Source organism: Nannospalax galili, unplaced genomic scaffold (genome assembly GCF_000622305.1).
Source record: "Nannospalax galili isolate Female #2095 unplaced genomic scaffold, S.galili_v1.0 scaffold417, whole genome shotgun sequence".
NCBI lineage: Eukaryota > Metazoa > Chordata > Mammalia > Rodentia > Spalacidae > Nannospalax > Nannospalax galili.
This window is the reverse complement of record NW_008340785.1, coordinates 5,345,324-5,369,244: the sequence shown is the minus strand read 5'-3', so window position 1 is coordinate 5,369,244 and position 23,921 is coordinate 5,345,324. Positions and strand designations below refer to the sequence as shown.

Here is a 23,921-nt window from a genome sequence, read left to right as displayed (position 1 = left end):
GTTATTTTGAATTGTTCTGCATTACCCTGCCTCTTACACTTGTTAGGTAGCCCAAAGGAGTCAATTAGAAAAGAAGCCTGTTGGACTATCTCTAACATCACTGCTGGAAACAGAGCTCAGATTCAGGTAAGCGCCATTCGGATCTGTGATGACAACAGAAGGTGAGACTAAGATGCCCAGTATATTTTATCAGTGATAGCTTTTAGTTACTAAAAATGATTCTCTTAAAACAAAATCCCTGAGAAGCATTTAAAGAATGTGGCCTTTTGTTTTCTAAATAATGACATTTGTTTTTAATATTCTAGTGAGGAGTAGCAATTATGTCAATTATGCCTGAAACATAATGGTTAATGTTTAGAAAGGGATGTTTTTCGCTGAGCATGGTTACCATACACCTATAATCTTAGCACTTGAAAGGCTGAGACTGGATTATATCAGGATTTTGAGGCCATAATGGGCTGAATTACAGAGACAACTTGTCTTGGGGGAGAAAAAGAGACGATTTTTCATAAGGTTTAAAATGAATGGCTGAGGCAGGATACTGATTGTGAGGCTAGAATGGGGTGAGTGGGGAGACCCCGTCCTGTCCCAGGTGGGTGGGAGGAGATGGTGTTAAGAATGATCTCCTTGAGGTAAAACATACCCATTTTGATTAGTCATATGCTTGAAGTTTAGCATCTTTAAAATTTTGTATTCTGACATTGTCTCTGTTCTTTAAAAAGCTCATTTCTTTTTACAAAAGAAAATAGTAAACATTTATTGACAGATTACAAACAAAATATTTTTCTTTCTTTTTCTTTTTCTTTTTTTTGGTCTTCAGGGTCTCCTTGTACCCCCAGCTGACCTGGAACTCACTATGTAGACCAGGCTGGCCTCCAACTCAGAGATCCGCCTGCCTCTACCTCCCGAATGCTGGGATTAAAGTGTACCACCATGCCTGGCCTACAAACAAAATATTTCTAAAACCTCACATATTTTAAGATTTACTTTTTATTTTTGTGTGTGTGTGTATGTGTGTGTGTGTTGCCTATGTGGCTTTATGTGCATTATGTGCATGCAGGGCCCCTGGAGGCCAGAGAGCATTAGATAGCCTGGAACTGTAGTTACAGGTGGTAGTAAGCTACCTGATGTCAGTTTTGGGTTGGGTCTTTTATAACTGCTCAGCCATTACACACATTTTAGAGCCACTGCATTCCAGTACTCCTCTACTTGGTAATATTTTTGAAACACTAATTATGCCATTTTCTTTTTTTTTCAGGCTGTTATAGATGCAAGTATTTTTCCTATTTTGATTGAGATTCTTCAGAAAGCAGAATTTCGCACTAGAAAAGAAGCAGCATGGGCAGTAACTAATGCCACCTCAGGAGGCACTTCAGAGCAAATAAGGTGTGATCAGATTTTTAAATTCTTTTACATGTGAATCAGACAATTTGAAATAAAACACCTTTTAATTTATTGTTGAAATTAACATTATTCATATGTTTGTTTCAGAAACATTCATATGAAATGATAGCTTTGACATATCTTTCATTTGGTGTTTAAAAATTATTTTTAATTCAAGTTATCTACTTGTTATTAATTATATAATTATATAATTAAGTTACATACTTAACATCTTCCTTGGCAGACTAGAGATTAAAATTCTGAATAGGAACAGTCTATGTTAATTTGCAGAATATACTGTCAGGATCATTTTATATATATATTTAAAACATTAAAATCACAAAATTAGTTTTCTTATTGAAATAAAAATAAATTTGAATATCAACTTATTTAAAGTAAAATTGGAATAGACGTTTATTTAATGATGCCCTCTCCTTATTGTTCTGTGTATGAGTATATTGCCTGCGTGCATGTAAGTGCACCCATGCCATGCAAATCCCATGGGAAGTCAGAAGAAGGCGTCTGATCCCTGGAGCTGATCCCTGGAGTAAAGGATGGTTGTTGGCCATCATGCGGTGCTGGGATTCAAACCTGGGTCTTCTGAGAGAATAGCCTGTGCTCTTAACTGCTGAGCCATACCCCCAGCCCTCTAGATTCTTTCAATCATGTATTTTCAATCATTTTAACTTCTATAGTAAAGTTCTGCTTTGTGCCTCAAATAAACCCAACTTCTCTACATAATATTAAGGATCCCTCTATAAATTAGTAAATGACTATTTAAGGAAATGTTTTGTAATGAACTTTTAACGTGTTTTTTCACATATAAAATAAGTCAAATTATAATACTATTTTAAAAATCAGGACTTTAAGTCTACCCACTACTAGATCATTGTCTTATTTGCTTCTTGTTTTTATGACACTAGGTCTTAACTATATTGCCTTATTACCTGCTGCCTTCAGTGGCATATCTTTTTATTTTTTTGGTTATAAAAACAGTATAATATTTGAAAAAATGTTTTTATTATTTTACTTAGATATTTTGAAACAGGATCTCATTACATAGCCCTGGCTGGCCTGGAACTTAGGGAGCCACCTGCCTCTGCCTTCTGAGTACTAGAATTAAAGGTGCATGTCCCATGCCTGGAGAAAAAATAATTTATATATATTTATTTTTGGAGACAGGGTCTCCTTGTAGCCCCAGTTGGCCTAGAACTTGCGATGTAGACCAGGCTGACCTTGAACTCACAGAGATTCACCTTCCTCTGCCTCCTGAGTCCTGGGATTAAAGATGTGTGCCACCATGCCTGGCTGGGGAGAAAACTTCTTAGTCTCATATTGGATTCAGTATGTGTACCATTAATACTTGTTGAGTGCCTACTTATAGGAGTGATTTCTATAAAAATGGACAAAATCTGGACTAATGGCTCTTAATTAATCTTGAAAATCACTGAACCATGTGCTCTTGTGACTTGAGCACCTGACCTTGATTCCTAATATACTACTCTACCCCAGGATAATGAATGATTATGGGTATGCTTGAGAATTTACATATCAAATCGCTGAAAGGCAGTACATGCATCTTCATTGAAAACAATGAAGACTGAGAAAGAATGCTTGACACTGTATGAGATATTCTAGAACAAGGGATAAAAAGGTAAGATTGATGAGATAAGGGTGGATCCAAATCTGTAGTTTCCCCGTTGAAACTGGAGAAATGATTTTGAATAGAAGTATGAGTGAGGCTGGCTCAACAGCACAGTTCCTGTACTCAGTTCTAAGAAACATCTGGGGGAATGATTGTCCTTCAAGTTTGGGCCCACTCTTAAAAGCTAAAGTTAAGGGTCAGATTGCTTCATTCAGGAATTAACATAGTAAAACCACACCCACTATTGTCAGTCATTGTTCTGGTAGCTAAGTAATTTTAGTTACCAAATACCAGCAATGTATCAGGGGTTTTGTTTTGGTTTGGTTTTGGCGTATCTCCTTTAAACTTGTACCTATGAGAGAATTATTCGTTCAACAAACATTTTTCTATAATTCTTTTTAATATTTTTATTTTATGTGTATAAGTATATTGCCTGCATGTATGTAAGTGCACCCCTGTCATGCAGTGCTGACAGAGGTCAGAAGAGGGTGTTAGGTCTGCTGTAACTGGAATTATGAATGGTTGTTAGCTGCTATGTGGGCGCTAGAAATCAAACTCTGGTCCTCAGCAAGAGGTGCTCTTAACCAGTGAGCCATCTCTGCAGCCCCTCAAATATTTTTGATCCTTTTACTATACAATTTGGAAAGTGAGTGTTCCAATAAAACACATATCTTAAAAAATATTGTGTATGTATTTGTACAGGTGCATGTGTGTCATAGCACATGTGTGGAGGCCAAAGGACAACTTTGGAATTGATTTTCTCATTGTGGGTTCCAAGATCAAACTCAGGCTAAGGGTTTATACACTGAGCCATCTACCTATTGTCCTCCTCTCCCACCTCCACCCCCTCCTTTTTTTGATCTTTTTGAAACAGGGTCTCCCTGTAGCCCCAGCTGGCCTGGAACTCACTATGTAGACCAAGCTGTCCTTGAACTCACAGAGATCTACCTGCCTCTGCCTCCCAAGTGCTGGGACTGCAGGCATGCGCCACCATGTCGGCCCCCCCTTTTTTAAACAAACAGAAAATTTTGTTAAATACATCTTGTTCTAATCTACTTTAAGATGGGGAAGCTCAGGTACAGAGTGGTTGCTGAAGGTCACACAGTAATAAAGAATGGAATTGGAACTTGAATCCATGTAGTCTGACGTGAAAAGCCTGTTTACCCTTTGTGATTCATATGAACTTTTTTCCAAGTGAGCAAATCAGTTACTTCCTTTGTATATATAAGAAGGAACAGAAAAGTATGTAATAACAACTAGAAAAGTGAGCAGCATTAGGAAATGGATGGGATATTTCTCTGAACATTATTTATTAACACATTGAATGGCCCTGTCTTTGCATTCCTGGAATGTAATCATATGTTTCAGAGTATTAGCTATGCTTGCTTTTGTAAGAAATTTCCTGAAATTTGATTTAGGTGTTTCCTTTCCCTCTCCATTTATAACTTTCCATCAAATAACTGCTATGTGTGTACACACACACACACACACACACACACACATATATGTATGTATATATATGTAGCCTCACTTGGACACTACTATTCCTAACACTCCCATGCAAAAGCATCCAAGTGCCAATTTGCCTTTGTGGACATTTTGACTACAATTTGTAGTACCATTATTGCTAATTATGTGAAATTAAGATAAAGGTAAAAAGGTTTTCAGATTGCAATATAAAGAATAGGTGGGTTTAAGCTGGGCATGGTGGTGCATGCCTCTAATCCTAGCACTCAAGCAGATCTCTGTGACTTGGAAGCCAGCTTGGTATACATAGTGAATTGCAGGCCATCCATAGTCTACATAGTGAGAGCCTGTCTCCGAAAAAAGAAAAAAAAAAAGGAATTTGTATAAATATAGTCCATAATTGCTTACATGTCATTTCATTCTGTTGTGTTATAATAATCAGTGTTCAGTTTTTTAAAATCCCTCCCCCCCAATTTCTCTTTATTTCTGTGAAGGTATTTGGTAACCTTAGGCTGCATTAAACCACTTTGTGACCTTTTGACTGTTATGGACTCCAAAATAGTTCAAGTGGCTTTGAATGGACTTGAAAATATTTTACGTCTTGGAGAACAAGAATCTAAACAGAATGGAGTGGGTATCAATCCGTACTGTGCTCTCATTGAAGAAGCATATGGTAAGTAGTCAGGTGAAACATTTGACATTATAGTTAATTTTTAGGTCTGCACTAGACAGCCTCTCCCAAGTGCCAAATGTTTTCATTACAAAAGGAGTAAAATATTTGAAAACTGCTTTAAACTTATTGCTTGTAGTTCATATTATAACAATTTATCTTCATTATTAACTTTTCTTTTTACTGCTACTTTCCTTATCTCCCTTTTGTTTTACATTGTCCTTATATACAAATACCTTACATTGATTTAAATACAGTGTATATTGTACATTTCTTCATGGTTGCTATTTGTAATAACTATTTAAGGTTATATTAAGTGCAGTTTTATCCACACATTTTAGTTGATCATTAGTTAGTTTCCAAATTATTCAGTACAATGGGTGTTGTCCAACATACTTTTAATCTCAGCACCTGGGAGGCAGAGGCAGCCAAGGTTGTATAGTGAGACCCTGTCTCAAAAAATAATCAAGTTATTTAGTGCCAAATAAGCATCTTTCTGCATATAAATTTATTTCCTCAGTTGAATCAGTATCTTTTTCTTTAGTTTTTAAATTTTTATTTATCTTTCTTGAATTTTTGCAATGTTCATACAATATAATTTGATGGTATCTAGATCCTCTCCCCTACCCACATCTCCCATTATTGCTCCCCACCCAATTCAATGTATTCTATTATAGATATAATTGGGCCCATGTAGTGTAATTTGTGTCTTCAAATGTCCCTCAGTGTGAATCCATTCACTGGAGCTTGGTTAAGCTACCAAGAGTGTCCAGTCCTTGAAAGAGACTGTTTCTGCCCCTTCCATCAGCCATTGGTTGCCACAATTTCCTTAGCTGGGGTTGGGGATTTTTACCCACTTCATCATGTCTGCTGGAATTTTGTCTGGTTTGAGCTTGCATGGGACTCTTGCATGCTTTTACCATTGCTGTGTGTTAATATGAATAACTGACCAGCTTTCTGGGAAACTGTTTCCTGTGGTCATCTACTAGCGCTGGCTTTTACGATCTTTCCACCCCTCTTCTGCAATGATCCCTGAGCCTTGGGGAGTAGAAGTTTAATTTAGGTGTTTTATTCAGAGACAAGCACTCTGCGGCCCCTTGTTCTCTGCATGTTGGCTGTTGTGGGTTTCTGTGTTAATCACCATCTGTTGCACAAGGAAGCATCTCTGGTGAGAGTTAAGAGATGCATTAATCTATGGATATAACAATAAGTCATTAAGAATCAGTTTAATATGGCAATTATTCAGTACAAAACTAGTATTAGGTTCTCCCTGATGTCTTGTGACCTGTTTAGCTTCAGGTTCCTAAGCATGATATATATCAATGCCAGTTTTGGGTCCCATCCTAGGAAGTGAACCTTAAATTCAGTTAAAGAGTGGTTGGTTACTCCCATATTTGTGCTACTATTTCACTGGTGAGCCAGGCTTGATACTATAGTTCACAGGATTCACAGCTGGGTAAGGGTGGTTACTTTTTTATTTCAGTAGCTTGCATAGCACCTTCCAGCACTGTGACCACTAGCCAGTACAGATTAGGTTCTGAAGTCAGCAGCAGCTTGATTTTTCCTTGTTTGTTCTACAGCACATATATATATAGTATTTTCAGCAATACAGTCTTACCATCCAGTGTCTGGTGAGTAAGCACAAGCAGAGGCAATAGCTAGTATTGTTTGAGGGTCTATAGGACTCTTAGATAACAGTGCCTACAAATGGAGTCTATTCCTGGCATTGAAGTTTTTGTTTTCTGTTTTATTAGCCCATGATGTCTAGAAAAGCAGTGTCCCCATTATAGGAAAACTTCTTTTATCTCTTTTTATGATGTATATGTGTTCATTCCTGGCATTGGGCTTTTACTTTGCTAGCCTATGGTGTCTAGTAGGGGCAATGTTCCCCTTATGCTGTTATATGGGAACTCCATTTAATCTCTTTTTATAATGTCAATGTATATACTTTAAGAAGCTTCTCTAGTGGTAGGTTTCCATATGGCTTTTTCTAAAGGCCTTTAGTGTTACTTATCCCTGCCCATACTCTGTCCTCAGTTGATGGACAGCTAGATTGTCTTCACTTCCTGGCTACTGTGAACAGGGCAGTGTTGAACATGGATGAGTAGGTATCTCTGTAGCTATATGCTCAAGAGTAGTATGGCTAGATCATGTGGTAGATCTATTTCTAGCTTTTTAAGGAATCTCCACACTAATTTTCTTAATGGCTTCACCAGTTTGTACTCTCAGCAGCAGTGAGTAACTGTTCTCCTTTCTCCACATCCTCTCCAGTATTTGTCATGAATCCTAACCATTCTGACTGGGGTAACATGGAACTTCAAAGTAGTTTTAATTTGCATTTCCCTAATGGTTAAAGATGTTGAACATTAGAAAAAAAAAATTTTCTCAGCTATTTGTGTTTCACTTTTTTTCGAGACAGAGTCTCCCTGTAACTCACTATGTAGACCAGGCTGACCTTGAACTCAGATACATATGCCTCTGCCTCTCAAATGCTGGAATAAAATGCGTGTGCCACCACACCCAGTCTGTGTTTCATCTTTTAACAATTCCTTATATAGTTCCTTGCCCCAATTTTAATTTTTTTTATGTTTATTTATTTATTTATCTTTAGTTCTTTGTATGTTCCAGATACTAAACCCTCTGTCAGAGTATAGTATAGCCAGTAAAGTTTGTTTCTACTTTGGATATTGACTGTTTATTAGAATGATGGTGTTCTTTGTTATGCAGAAGCTTTTTCATTTTATGAGATCCCATTTGTCAGTTGTTGGTTTTATGCCAGGGTTATCAAATCCTGTTCAAAAAGTCCTTTCCTGTGCCTATAAGTTCCAGTGTATCCCCTACTTTTTCCTGCATTAGATTAGGATATCCTGCTTTTTGTTGAGGTCCTTGATCCATTTGGAGTTGAGTTTTATGCATGGGGAGAAAGGGGGACATAATTTCATTCTTCAACATGTAGCTATCCAGCTTGACCAGAATCATTTGTTGAACATGCTGTCATTTCTCTGATGTGTATTTTAGGCCCCGCAGTCAAAAATCAGATGGTTCTAAATACCTGAACTTAAATCTGGGCCCTCAATTCTGTTCTATTGATTAATGTGTCTGTTTTTATGTGTCTGTTTTCTTACTATAGCTTTATGATACAATTTGAAATCGGTGATGGTGATGTCTCCAGCTCTTACTATTCTTCAGGATTATTTTGACTGTCCTGTTTTGTTTTGTTTTTTGGTGCTTCTGTATGGAATTTGAGATTGTTTTTTCAATTTCATTAGAGAGTTGTATTGGGATTTTAACAGGGATTGCTTTGAATCTGTAGATTGGTAGGATGGCCATTTTCATAATATTAACCTTACCAATCAATAAGCACAAAAGATCTTCTAATCTTCTGTTATCATTTTCAGTTTCTTTTAGTGTCTTAAAATTTTTATTACGCAAGTCTTTTTCTTCTTTGGTTAGATTTATTTCAAGATATATGGCTTCTGTGGCTACTGTGAATGGGATCATTTCTCTGGTGTCTTTTTCAGTGTATGTTGATGGATATGTGGAAGGCTACTGAATTTTGCATGTTAACTTTGTATCCTGATACTTTGCTAAATGTGTTTATCAGCTATATGAGTTTTCTGGTGGAGTCTTTAGGTTCTTTTATATATGGAATCATATCATCTGCAAATAGGGATACTTTGACTTCTTCCTTTCCAGTTGGTATCCCCTTCCTTGTCTTACTGCTTTGGCTAAAGCTTGAAGTACTATATTGAACAAGGATGGAGAAAGTGGACATCCTTGTCTCATTCCTGATTTTAGTGGAAATGCTATGAGTTTTTCTCCATGTAGTGTGAGACTGACGGTTGGTTGGCTAGCTATTGCTTTTATTATGTTGCGATACCTCCCCTGTATCCCTAGATTCTCCATGATTTTTATCATGTTGGATTTTGTCAAAGGCCTTCTCTCTGCATCTAATGAGATGATCATGTCATTTCTTTCTTTGAATCTGTTCATGGGTGGATTTATATTTATTGATTTATGTATGTTGAACCACTCCTGCATTACTAGGATGAAGCCAACTTGATCATGATAGATAATATTTTTTATGTGCTCTTGCATTCGGTTTGCAAATATTTTATTGAAAAATTTTGTTTCTGTGTTAATCAGAGAGATTAGCCTGTTATTTACTTCTTTAGTTGGGTCTTTGGTTTTGAGATCAGGGTAATACAGGGTAATACTGGCTTCATAAAAAGAATTTGGAAATATTCCTTTTTCTATTTTACATAATAATTTGAGGAGTATTGGTATTAGTTCTACTTTTGAAGGTCTGGTAGAATTCTGTGCTGTATCCATCTGGTCCTGGGCTCGTTTTAGTTAGGAGATTTGTTGAGACACAGTCTCCCTGTAGCCCCAGCTGGCTTGCAACTCCATATAAAAACTGGATTGGCCTCAATCTTACAGAAATCTGCCTGCCTCTGCTTCTTGAATGCTGGGAATTAAGGCATACACCACCACCATGCCCAATTAGTTGGGAGGGGTTTTTTTTGTTGTTGTTGTTGGCTTTTTTTTTTTTGTCTTTTTGAGACAGAGATTTTTAATTGCTTCTATTTCATTGATTGTTATATGTCTATTTAAATTGTTTATCTCATCTTGGTTTAATTTTGCTCAGTCATACAATTTCTAGAAATTCATCCTTTTCATCCTTTTCTCTTTTTTTGATTTTCCAACTTAGTGGACTGTAGATTTTTAAAGTATGTTTTCATGATTCTGTGAATTTCCTCAGTATCTGTTGTAATGTTTCCGTTTTCACCTCCAGTTTTATTACTTTCGGTCCTCTCTTTTGGTTAAACTGGCTAAATGTCAGTCTTGTTAATCTCAGAGAACCAACTGTTCATTTCATTGATTCTTTGTTTTTGTTTTTTTTTTCATTTTTATTAATTTCAGCCTTGATTTTGTTATCTCTTCCCATCTACTCTTTCTGAGTATTGTTTTGTACTTTTGATAAGGCCTTCAGGTACAACATTAAGTTATTAATAAGAGCTCTCTATAGTATTTTGATGTAGGTGCTTAGAGCTAAACTTTCCTCCTAGACGTGTCTTTGGTGTGCTGTGTTTTTCATTCAAATTCTAGGGATTTTTAATTTCCTTTTTAATTTCTCCCTTGATCCAGTTTTCATTCAGTAGTGCACTGTTTCATTTCCATGAGTTTATATACTGCTCCCTTTCTATTGTTTCTCTTGTGTACCTTTTTTTCTTTTGTGCTCAGATAGCATACAGGATGCTATTTCAATTTTCTTAAATTTGTTGAGACTTGCACTGTCATAATACATGATTTCAAAGAAAGTTCCATGGGGTGCTGAGAAGAAAGTGCATTCTTTGTTGTTTGGGTGGAATGTTTTATAAATGTCTATTAGGTCCATTTGATTAACTTGAGGGTTTCTCTATTTTTTATCTGGATGGTCTATCTATTGGTGAGAGTGGAGTGAGTATTAAAGTTACCCAATTTCACTGTGTTGGAGTCAATCTATGATTTTAGATCTAATAGTGTTTCTTTTATGAAATTTTGTACCTTGTGTTTGGTGAATATATGTTTAAGATTGTAATATCCTCTTGATGAATTTTTCCCTTAATGAGCATGAAATGTCCATTCCTATCTCTTCTGACTAGTTATAGTTTGAAGTCTAATTTTCAGTAATTAGAATAGCTATGCCTGCTTGATTCTTAGTTCCATTTGCTTGGAATACCTTTTTCTATCCTTTTATCCTAAGGTGGTACCAGTTGTTGATGGTGAGGTGTGTTTCTTGGTGGCAGCAAAAAGGTGGATCCTGTTTTCTAATCCAGTCAGTTAGTTTGTGTGTTTTTATTGGTGTATTGAGACCGTTATTATTGAAACTTATTATTGACCAATGTTTATTAATACCTTTGTATTGCTCTCTTTCACCTCTTTTTAAAGTTCTGGAATTGTTTATTTATTCCTTGTGCCCTCATGGGTATGTTTAATCTTCTTTTCAAAGGGAAGTATTCTTGCTAGTATCCTCTGTAGAATTGTCTTAGTGGATATAAATTCCTTAAATTTGTTTTTATTATGGAAAGTTTTCCTTTTTCCTTCTGTTCCAACTCATAGTTTTGCTAGGTATAATAGCCTGGGTTGTTATCTGTGGTCTTTAAGAGTTTGTAGAACATCAGTCTTTTTGGAGGCTCCATTGAAAAGTTAGGCATTCTGATAGGCCTGTCTTTATGTGATTTGGTCTTTCTGTCTTGCAGCTTTCAGTATCCTTTGTTCTGTACATTTAGTGTTTTGATTATTTTGTGATATGGAGAGTTTCTTTTCTGATCTTGTCTATTTTGTATTCTATTAGATTATGTATTTGGTATGTCTCTTGCACCTTGGTAGGCATCTCCTGTCTTAGATTTTGGACATTTTCTTCTATGATTTCATTGAAAATACTTTCTGTGCTTTGGGCCTGAGTTGTTTCTTCTATACCTATAATTTGTAGGTTTGGTCTTTTTATAGTATGCCAGAGTTCCTATACATTCTATTCTTGTGTTGTTTGGTTTTAACATTTTCTTTTGAGTGATCCAATTCTTTACTTTCTCTTTAAAACTGATGTTCTCTTTTCCACTTGATCCATTCTATCTACAAGGCTTTCCACTGAGTTTTTTTATTCGGTGATTTGGTTTCTCATTTTTCATTTATTTCAGTTTGGCTTTTCTTTAGAAATTCTTTCTTATTAAATTCTGTTCATATCTTGGGTTTATTTTATTCAGCTGTTACTGTTTTCATGGTCTTCATTCTGTTTTATGCATGCTATCTTTGAGTTTACTGAATACTTTATTTATTTATTTATTTATTTATTTATTTGGTTGTTTTGAGATATAGTCTCCCTGTAGCCCCAGCTGGCCTGGGACTCACTATGTAGACCAAGCTGGCCTCAAACTCACAGAGATCCACCTGCCTCTGCCTCCTGAGTGCTGGGATTAAGAGGGTGGTGGCCCATGGTTTAAGATTACTGAACATTTATAACTGCTATTTTGAAATATATATAGCAATATAGTCTTATGTATTATCTCAGGAGACATTACAGTGGGCGCACTGATTTCTGGAGGTGTATTGTCTTGGTTATTCATGTTGGTTATGTTTTTGTGATTGTATCTAGGCATCTGGAGTTAGGTCATTGGTGCTGTTTCTTGATATATCTGGCCTCGCCTTTACTGAGCAGGTGTCTGGATCTTTGTTTGCTATTATCTCAACCTGTCAGGTTGTAAACTGGCTGAATGGTGCTTGTTCAGTCTTAGGGTAACTCTGTCTTGGATGTGTGAATAGGGCATCAGCTGGGATATATGTATTTAAGAGCCTAGGAACAAACCTGTTGAGTTAAAAGATCTCACTGCCAATCAGAAGTCTGTGGAAGGGTCACATGGTTTTGCAGGTGGTCTTTTGTTGGCAGGGTTTAGAATCATAACGGGAGTGAGCAGTGTTCCCTGGAGGCCAGGAAGGATGTCATACCAATCTCTTGTGGATGGAGGTAGGTGGGGTGGAGGCCAGGTTTGAGGTCTCTAACTGGGTTTCCAGGTCTTAGGACACCTTTTCTCTGGGTGACATTGTGGGCAGGGTGATTGATGGGGGAGAGACAGACTCGGGGTGTTGCTGTCTGGCAGGGGGAAGGTTTCTAGGAGTACACACCTGGGGTTGAAGGTACCAGGGAGCCACCATTATGGTTCTGGCAGCCATCATTGTCTGCACTTGGATAGGGGTTCTAGGACTGAGTACCTACCTGTGGGTCGGGGCTCATGGGGAGCCACTCAACAGGTCCTGGTGGGAGCATGGAAGTGGTAATGGGTCTTGTGGTGTGATTAGGGAGTTCCTAGTGGGCAGCTGGCTGGGTCTAGGAAGTCCCAAGAGGAGGGAAGGGGGCCAGAAAGATTTGGTAAGTGGCAGTGGGGCTTTAAGGAGTCGGAGGAAGCTTGCCTGGGTTTCCAAACCACATAGGGCAACTGGAGAGTCCCTGGTGGGCAGCTGGTTGGGGTCTAGCAAATTCCAAGGGGGAGGGAATGTTTTCTTTAAAAATTTAACTTAACTCGGGGGCTGGAGAGATGGTTCAGTGTTTAGAGCACTGACTGCTCTTGCAGAGGATCCGGGTTTGGTTCCCAGCACCCACATGGCAACTACGAACCGTCCTTAATTCCAGTTCCAGGGGAATCTGAAGCCCTCTTCTGACCTCCACAGCATTGCACAACACGCACTCACATACATGCAGGCAATACACGTAAAATACTTATACACATAAAAATAATAAAATATTTTTTAAAATTTAAATTAACTCATAAAAAATTTGGAATGGACATAGCTCTAAATTGATTTTTTAAATTTATATAACTTTTCTTTAAGTCCCCCCATTTTGTACACTGATTCAGCTTTTAGGATACTGAAATGAAGACTGAAATATATTGCCTTTATTTCATATTATATAATATCACTGATTAGTTATTTCATACATGATATACATGATATTATAGATTTAAGAATATTTTCCTACTATAGTCATAATTTTAATCCCAAATTATACTCGAGTTTGGGATGTTCTGCACTTGGGTGTAAAGGTAACTGCTTATTCCTTATTCTACAATATTCGAAGTGGAGTATCTTTTTTAAATGTTTTAATTTATTATTAGTATATGTGTGTGTACATGCTGTGACACATGTGCCATAGCGAGCATGTAATGCACATATGGATGGCAGAGGACAAATGACTGGGGAGTCACTTCTCTTTCTACCCATACAATTCTGAGAATCAACTTGAGGTTGCCTGGCTTGCATTGTGGCAAGCACCTTTAATCAACTAAGCTGTGTTGCTGGCCTCAAGTGGTTTATCTTTGAATGAAAAATATTCTAGCATTGCTTAGATCTGTGTATAGAAGTTTTTTCTTGTAAGTAGTTAAATAAGGTTCTACATCCTTTCAAAATGAAGTTTTAAAAAGCTTCATTCGTATAGATTGTACTTTGTACAGCAATATATGGTATTTTGTTCAAATGTACTTTGCATTTGTTCCACACTGAAACCCTCTGGTTCATTGTGGTTTAGATGGTTCTTTTTGTTGCTCTCTCTTTCTGTTCTTTATTATTTAGCATAATGGCCCTGGAAAGGACTTATGCAGTTGATCTAAAGCTCAGCTTTTGCAACACAAGTACAGAGAAATTTAATTTCTTAATTTGGCCAAGATCACACAGCAGGCTGGTTGGTGTTTGATTCTCCTCCTAGACGTGTGGTTCTTCTTCACTTTTGCATATATTGTTTTTTAAAGACTGGGTTTCACATAGCCCAGGCTGGCCTGAACTTTTTTTTATGTAACTAAAGATGACCTTGGCTGGGCCCACGTGGTGGTGCACGCCTTTAGCCCAGCACTTGAGAGGCAGGGACAGACAGATCTCTGTGAGTTCAAGGCCAGCCTGGTCAACATAGTGAGTTCCAGGACAGCTGGGGCTACAGGGAGACCCTGTCTCAAAAAAGGCCAAAAAAAAAAAAAAAAAAAAATCTGATCTTGCCTCTTCCTTCCCAGTTCTAAGATTACAGGTATGGACTCTGCCTGGTTTTCTGTAGTGCCAGTGATTGAATTGAGGGCATTGTGCATACTGGGCAAGCACTCTTTCACCAACTGAGCTGCCTACCTCCCCAGCTCCTGTATGCTCATTCTTGAAAAATAAGGCATAAGTGTTAGCCATTGGTTTGTGTAGAAGTTAAATAAAAATAATGTCCCAATCCCAATAGAGTGCATAGATGCTATTGATTTGTTATTTTAATACACTATGTACTGAAGACCTAGTAATAATTTGTTTCTTATACATGTGCTTTTTGTAATAGGCTTGGATAAAATTGAGTTTCTGCAAAGCCATGAAAATCAGGAAATTTACCAAAAGGCTTTTGATCTGATTGAACACTATTTTGGTGTCGAAGAAGATGATTCTAGCATTGTACCTCAGGTGGATGAAAACCAACAACAATTTGTGTTTCAGCAGCAGGAAGCACCAATGGAGGGGTTTCAACTCTGAGTGGTAGAGAAAAGTTAATGACTAAAATGAGGAGCTTCTGATGCCACCTCCATGTGCCCAGTGTGGGCAGAAATGTTCTTTACATAGGAACAACAGAAAAGAAAGAAAGAATCTGATGCACTTTAATAAAAGCGCAAAACTGAAACGAGTTTTCATTTAGATGCACTCTTTCTTTGCAGCTTTCTGTTTGTTGTTTTCATTGTTTGGTGTAGCTGTATTTGTCTTCAGTTATTTGGGTTCTTGTATCTATTTGTGAATAAATACATTATGCAATTATTTCACTTAAGCTTGAAAAGGAGAACTTGATCAGTAATCCATAATGGTTCTGAATTTTTCAGGTATTCTTGGAAACTCCACAATAACAGTGTAACTGTCTATGGATAATTGCATTTTGGCAGTAAGTCTGACATGCCCAATCCCTATTAAATCTACCTCTGTCTTGAAGCAAAAATAAAAACAAAAAGCTTCAGAAGCATGAAATCATATAAAAGCTGAATTAGAATGTGAAAATATGTATTACTTTATATTATAAATCACTGTGCTTTACAAAAACGTGCAGCAGAAAACCTGTAGAATTTATTTATAAAACAGAAATATTGTATTGATAGTTGAAATGTGGCAATTAGGAAGAGAGCTGTTCATGTTGAACACATTGAAAAGACTATAAAGTATTTAAATATTTGTGTTTTTCACATAAAATACTATTATACTAGTATATTTTATATTTCAACTAAATGTGCTACCCATTTTGGAATAGTGTTTATTTTCATTCTTCATTTTAAAGAGAATCATAACAGAGAGGTGATCATGAATCTAAAATAGTGCTGCATATCCAAAACTGTAATTATTTCCTCTGATTTTTCAGAGGAATCATTGAAACATCATTTTATTCTCTGTATAGTAATGAATGACAAAAAGTATACTGATGAAATCACCTTATGTATTAAATTTTATTAAATGCGTTTATTTAATGTTTGGATTAAATAAGTGATATCAGTGAAAACTGCTAAGGATTCTTTAATGTGTAGAAGTCTATTAGGAATATTTTCTGTTATAATACACAGGGTTATACTGCTGCTTTTTATGAATCATTGTATTCGATGACATTGACAGCAGATTGGTCAATCTAATTCGTGTTTGGAGTTAACAGCAGCAATCTCTTCAAATTATAAAAGTTTAAAAGGTTTCAGTAGAAAATATAAATATTATGTATATGTGTGTTATTTTCTGCTTGGTAGAATTTTCTAAGCAGATGGGGTGTTGTTGAACTCGATCTTTTAATTTAGTTATATACAGGCTATGTATATTTCCAATTATATACTTAGAATACTTACATAATAATTTACAACTCTTTTAAGATGGGAACTAAAACAATTTTGATATGATTCATAGTCTATTCTGTAATGTTTCTGCTGGAAATCAGAGGCATGTTATAAGAGGAAGATGTATATAGGAGTACTTTTAAATAATATAACACTTTGTACACAATATATCATGAAACTAAGCTTTTGGCAAGACACTTAAAACATACAATCATAAAATCCAGGTTTCAGTGTCTGTAATGCTGACTGCACCTGCCAACCCTTTTATACTGTTAAGTAGAAGACTGTCTGTGCCCCTTTTGTTGTAATGGAGGTTACAGAGCTCAGTATACAACATTCTCCTTTTGCATTATATGCATTCAAAAAAACAGGGTAGTGATATTAAAGATTACCAAATCGATTGTGAATTTCTCAGACAAACACTGTTTTAATAGTGCTGATGGTTCTAAGTATAAGGCAACCAGGGTAGTTACTCTTTCTAGTCAGTTGGACTTGTTGATGCAGCATAAATCATAAACTAGCCAGCTGTGCCTGCTTTTGAGGACCCCATAGTCACTATAACAAATCTCTAAGCTCCATCTTCCAAAAAATAGTTCTTAGAAAAATTATGTATATATGTATGTGTGCACATGCAGGCACACATAGAATGACCTATAAAGGAGATTTTAGAATGTGCCAGTGAGACAAATGTATTTCTAAGTTCAGAATCTGATTATACTTTCAGTATTTAAATGCAAATTTAATTTTTTGTATCTGTGTCTTTACATAATCAGTTTGATTAGAGTTGAGTACAAAAGATATTGGCCCCACTTTAGGCTTGGTGGTTTTTATTGGACCAAGAATAAGAGATGCTTTGTAAGTGTGCCATTTGAAATGCCGAAAAATTTGTTTTCACCTTTAATGTCCCTTGTGAAATAACTTAGTAATTTGCTTTTCTGATGTTTATGACATTTACATATGATAGATACTATGCCATATAAAAATATGTTTTAGAGAATGCATACAGCATTAATACAAATACCAAGAAAATACTTGAAAGAGTTCATTTCATTTAATTAAATTTGGTGTTTTGTTTGAACTTGAATTTCCACTGGTTGAACTATGCAATCATGCTTACTTGTTTATAAATACTTGACTTACTGACCTGGATTTTTGTTATTTGTTTCTGCTATACATTTTAATTTGAAAGGTTAGTCTAACCTAGTTTTTAGTGTTCTTAATTTTTAGTGTTGTTCGTCACTTACTGATAGCACCAGAACAAAGGTTTTGTTTTTTGTGTTGTTTTAAAGTATAAAATGTGCTGGCACAGAAATAACTTCTAAACATTTGGTAATTGTAAAACCTGTTTGCAGTTAAAGAGGCTGCTTCACTCGGTGAAGAACTAAATGGAGCATTTATTACCTCTGCTTTTTATAGTCTTTCTTCTCTTATAAAGGAGCATTATGGAAAAAGTAAAGATAAAAATGTCCTAGTGGATTTCTGTTGGTGTTCTAAACTCAGCATCCTACTACTGGTTGCTTAATTGTGAAACTGTGAAATAAAACTTTTATTCATCTCAGTTCATAGCACTACTATTTTATGAAATCTAACATGTGAGGAGCCAGTGTAGTAGGGCTCTGAAAGGCTAGTGTCTCCCTCAGTCCTGATTGGAACGCGGAATGAGATGAGGATATTCTTATCTAAGTGAATCAACATTGGAGTATTATGCAATATATGAAATGTTACACTGTATCAAACATAATAAAATACTATTTTACAGTTGTATTTATGGTGTCTATATTATTTGTTCTAAGATTGTATATTCCTAGTAGAACAAAAGCAGATGCCATCATTGGTTAACATTCTATCCATTGTATAAAACAAATGAGAGAAAAACAGAGTAATAAAAAAGTACTCAGGGGTAGGGCTGGAGAGTTGGCTCAGCAGTTAAGAGCACTGGTTGCTCTTGCAGAGGGCCTGGATTCGATTCCCAGCACCCACAACTAACAACCATCCGTAACTCCAGTTCCAGGAGAATCTCAGCATCCTCGTCTGACCTCTACAGGTATTACATGGCACAAGTGCACTTACATACAGTCAGGCAGTACACATACACATTAAAAAACAAAAAACCTGGTTAGCCAGGCTTCATGGCTCATGGCTTTAACTCCAGTACTCAGGAGGTAGAGGCAGGTAGATCTCTGTGAGACAGTGGCCAGCCTGGTCTAGGCAGCGGGTTCCGGGCCAGCTGGGACTACAAGGAGACAGTTTCAAAAAACCAACCAACCAACAAACAACCAAATCAAAACAACAACAAAAAAAAACTTTTGTTAATTCAAACTAGATACAAAAAGAGGAAGAGGGAGATTCTCCTCCCCTCTGAAGAAAGATGGAACAAAATCAAGACAATAGATCTAAACTCAATTGCATCAATAATCACTAATTTTTAATGATTTAAAGACTATTAGAAAGGAGGATTTCTCAGGTAAGTAAAGGTCTGTGTAGTAGGTGTATTTTGAATTTGCATACTGTTCTTCAGAATGGCCTAATTTATATTGCCACAATAGAGTTCTCTACATCCCTACCAGCATTTGTTATTTTATTGTCTGTTTGATGAAAGCCATTCTAATGAAGGAGATAGTACTTCATTTTGGATTTTTTGTGCATCTCCCTGATGGCTAATGAAAATGAGCCCTTCTGGGTACATATCCAAAGTAAATGAAATCAGTATAGTAAAGAGATACCTATTACTAAAGAAATAGCTATTACAGCACTATTAATAATAGCTAAGATGGACTCAACCTGCTTTGTTCTTGAGATGTATCATGTAAAAAATAAAGAAAACCGAAATTTTTACAAGCTTGCTTTTAAACTTTGCGAAGCAGTTGCAGAACAGCCTTTACCTCTGAGGCAGTTCTGTTCCAGGCATTTCTGATACCCTATGAATTACAAGGGATTTATACTTGAACTGGTGACTCAGACTATTCCCAGCCATTTGAGAATTCTTCTAGGTAATTATTTTGATGACCTTGGGTAATAATAATATCTGGTTAACTGAAGACTCAAGGGGAGCCCCTGCCTTTGAAACAATCTGTAACCTTTATGCCTCCAATGCTGTGGACTCTGTTTGTCCTGACCTCCCAACTCAGATTTCCAGAGGTTCCTGTCGTGCTAGCTCTCTTTAAATTCCCTAGGAAGTAAAATGGGCCAGTCATTGGGCTTCTTTACTTAACAAATCACTGCCCACAGTATCTACTGACGGTTCATTATTTTTCCAATATTTTACGCTAAAGCATCATTGTGTCATCCTTCCATTTGAGCATGAAGCAGAAGCTGGTTTACCAATCCACCATATTCTATTAGTCTAGAATATAGGCTTCCAGGCAGGCATGGTGGCACACACCTTTAATCCGAGCACTCAGGAGGCAGAGGCAGGTGGATCTCTGTGAAGGCGAGGCCACCCTGGTCTACATAGCCAGTTCCAGGCCAGGCCTGCTGGGGCTACAGGGAAACCCTGTCTCAAAACAAAACAGAAAATAGGAATATAGGCTTCTTTCTCATTTGTCTTTTTTAGAAAGATCTTTTCAATTTTATTTTATATTTATAAGTGTTTTCCTATGTGATATGTATATATGTGTAAAATGTGCATGCTTGGTGCTCACGGAGGCCAGAAGAGGGTGTCAGATCTGAAACTGGAGTTGCAGATGGTTGTGAGCCACCATGCAGGTGCTGGGAATGGATTCTGGGTCCTCTGCAAGAGCAGCAAGAGCTCTGAGCCTCTGAGCCATCTCTCTAGGCCATCAGAGTTGTTATTTCTAATACTGTTTTCTTGCAACTTTTTTTTTCTTTTATCACATTCTTGGCGAATTTAAATACTGCTCTATGTTGTTTCTTTAATTTCTGACCTTAATTTTATACTTTATAGTTTTCTTGGATTTTTTTGTTGCCCCCCTCCCACTTGGGAATGTAAGACATTCTAAATTTTTTCTAAGATAAGCCCTTTGTGGGGCTAAACATCTACATTCATGATTAAAAAGTAGATGCTAAGTACAGAACGTGTGAGTAAGCTTTATCATTTTAAAAGCTGTCTTAGGGTTTGTTCATATTTGAAGATTGTTGACATGCCATTTTTCTATTGGTTTTATATTAAAATTAATTTTACAATCACTGTATTAGCACTTTATCATCATGGGTAAGTTTTTGGGAAAGTTCTTGGTTTATAAGACTTCAAACTTCTTTTGCCTAATTGCCCACTATGAAAAGAATAACAACAGGAACTATTCAGGTACCAAACACTGCTTGAAAGTTAGTGTTGGAGGCTGGAGAGATGGCTCAGTGGTTAAGAGCACTTGTTGCTCTTTCAGAGGACCTGAGTTCAGTTCCCAACACCTATATCAGGCTGCTCACAACCACCTGTACCTCCACCTTTAGGGGATCCAAAGCCCTCTTCTGCACACACATTGAACACACGCATAAATAAAAATGAATCTGTATGTGGTGGTTTGAATGAAAATGTCCCCCACAGGCTCCAAGTATTTAGATATTTTGTCTCCAGATGATGGCGCTGTTTTGGGAGGTTTTAGAAGGTGTGGCTATCCTGGAGGAAGCATGTCTGGTGGTGGGCTTAGGGAGTTCTTAAGCTTTGCCAGATCTCCAGTTGCTCTCTTGTTTCCTGTGCCTGCTGGAAGATGTAGAGCTTAGCTTCTGCTGCTCGTGCTCCAGCCACCTCCAGCTACCATGCCTCCTTGCCATGACAGACTGTAATTCCCCTGGAACTGTAAGCTCAAATAAACTCTTCCTTCTTTAAACTGCTTTGGTCAGTGTTTCTAGCACAGCAACAGAAAAGTAACTAATACACTGCAAAACAAAAGAAAATTCGTATTTTTTTTTTAAAAAGTAGGGTCTCACACTGTAGCCCATGATGAACTTGATCTTACGACAATCCTCTTACCTCAGCCTCCTGAGTGTTGCAGTTACAAGCATGAGCTCCATGATTAGTGAAAATGTTAGCTATAAAAAAGAATGGAGCTATACACTGTGAATGAGATTCATAAAGTAATGTTAAGAGTTCACACATTGAACTGCATGTTATATTTCATCTAGATGAAGCTCAAGAGCAGACGAATCTATCAGCAGTGACGTTTAGAGCAATGGTTACCTTTTGGGTGTAATGAATTTGAGAGACAACAGATGGGTTTCCGAGGATCTATCTTGGGTGATGAGCACACAAGTGTGTTCACTATTTAAAACTACCAAGTTATGTGTACCTCCATGCATTCTTAAAAAGTAGATGTTACTAAAGCTTTCCTAGATAAAAATACTTATGCTTTCTGTTACCAGAATAAAACCATGGCAAACATTTTTTTAATCTCTTATTGCTGATAATAGTAATGGCATTCAAATGTCAGTTTGTCACAGCTTTAGATAGTGCAGCTAGGGTATCTTCTTCATGCCCCTTTCTTTGCCACATTCCAACTTGTTAAGGATTTATGTCTTTCTGCAGCTTATAAAAACAAAAAACACTGGCTTTCTGGAAGAACCTACATTTTAGTTAGAAATATGGAAAAAGACTTTGTAAAATAAAAGGAGAAAAACGACTATCACAAATAGTCATCATGGGAAAAAAATTACCTAAGTTGCTTGGACAGTTGATAGTGGAAGTCTACTCCACCTCTCTTGGTTCAAATGGACATGTTTGTTGGATCAAACATAACAAGAGTATTTTCAAATACTTAAAAGTCACAAGCCAGGAAAGGGAAATTCTGGGGTACTAGACAGGAAAGCAACCCAAGGCTTGCACTGGCAAGGAATTCGAGAGGAACAGATGCCAGGATGGACTGGAAATGTTTCAGCCAGAGGGCTTTTGGGATACTACTGGCCCCAACTGCTGTAACCTGGGACCTTAATCCCTCACACAAGGGAGTGCTGGATTTGGGTGTTTGTGATAGTGCCAAGTTATATATGGAAGCTAAAAGAGTCAGGAAATTGTATGAAATAATTCCTTTCGCCAGCCAAGGAACTGGCAAAGAAAGGGACCACTTGCCTAGATGGAAACAAAACAACCCCCAAACTAAGGTTCATCTTGTAGATAAAGCAACATAGTTACCATTAAAGGATTCCTAGAAACTAGAGAACCATCAGTTTGTGGAGCAGTCATTTGTCTAGAATAGGCTAAAAACAAAATCATTAGATTTCTTCACCTTTGAATATTCACCCCAGCCCAGTATGCATTTTTTGAAATTTCCTATTTGTTGAGAAAAAAATTAAAGAACAAGATTATTTTCCAAGGTCAAAGGAAGAAACAGGGATTTATATAACATTACTAAGTTTGATGGCTCTGGTCCCTGCATGAAGTTAGGGAACTCAGACATACTTGAAAGCCCGAAGAGAAAAGAAAGAATCTTGTCTGTCATGCCTTTTTTTTTTTTTTCTTCTAATGGTATAGCTGCTGTGAGACTAAGTGGGAATAGGAAGGGGTTCAGAAGGAAAAGAATGGGGATTCCAGGGGGTAATGGGGTGGGTGTAATTACATGTCTCAGAAAACCAGATGGAGAGCGATTGAAGAGGGGCATCCAATGTTTACCTCTGCCAAGAGAAAGGGGGGGGGGGGGAGGGGAGGGGGAGGGGGGAGGAGGAGAAAAGAATCATGATTGGGACGGGAATTGTCTAAATATACTCAGAGTGAGGGTGTTGAGAGCCATCCATATGGTGTTTTTGCACTACTGAGCTGCCTCATTCACAATTGAGGAAGCCATAACCCAGTCCTAATGTGTCCAATTGCAGGTGACAAAATGAAGAAGGCCCCGGTAAATGGTGTGTGTGCAGATGGAGCTCCTAGGTGGAGGCTGTTAGAAATACAGAAGTTAAGAAGGGAAGACTCCACCATAGGTTATACATCTGCCAGTGGAGGCAGAATACGAAATGTGAAATCTTTCAGCTCCAAATTTCTCTAGAAGGATGAACAGAAAGCACACTCAACTGAAGTTCACAAGGAACAGCTCGTATACAAAGCAGCCTAGATGACCTTGGTAATCACTCCAGCTGGCACACTTCTAATCCTAATTCTGTGCACTACTCAGTTCCTGATTTGAGAATGACATAACATTTCTTAAAACTCCAAAGTATTTGTCCCCATCCACCCCATAGGTCTAGAGATTAAACCCAGGGCCTCACAGAAGCTAGGCCAGTGCTCTGCCCTGAGCCTTATCCACAGCCTGTCACCACTGGGTGTTTATTTTAAGGAGGCACTTACCTCTTTGGCAGACACAAGCACAGCAAAGCAGGCAATGATTGTGAGTCCATCATTATGTAACAAGCTTTCACATGAGCTTTGTTTCTTGCAGCATCTTTCATTTCAGGCCTAAACAAAGATGTATGTTTTTAAAAATTGTATTAACATAATGGCTTTCCAACAAGCATGAAAAATGAA

The 23,921-nt window shown here is 37.2% G+C and overlaps 1 protein-coding gene across 1 annotated transcript; it reads left to right on the top strand.

The window, feature by feature from the left end:
• Positions 1 to 18,277, top strand: Kpna5 (karyopherin subunit alpha 5; the record flags this gene model as incomplete). Its single annotated transcript, XM_029564815.1, is given in 4 exon segments — positions 1 to 126; positions 1,259 to 1,386; positions 4,990 to 5,168; positions 15,004 to 18,277. Coding segments are annotated over 4 exon segments (621 nt in total), but the record flags the coding sequence as incomplete, so codon positions are not given.
• Positions 18,278 to 23,921: the final 5,644 nt, after the last annotated feature.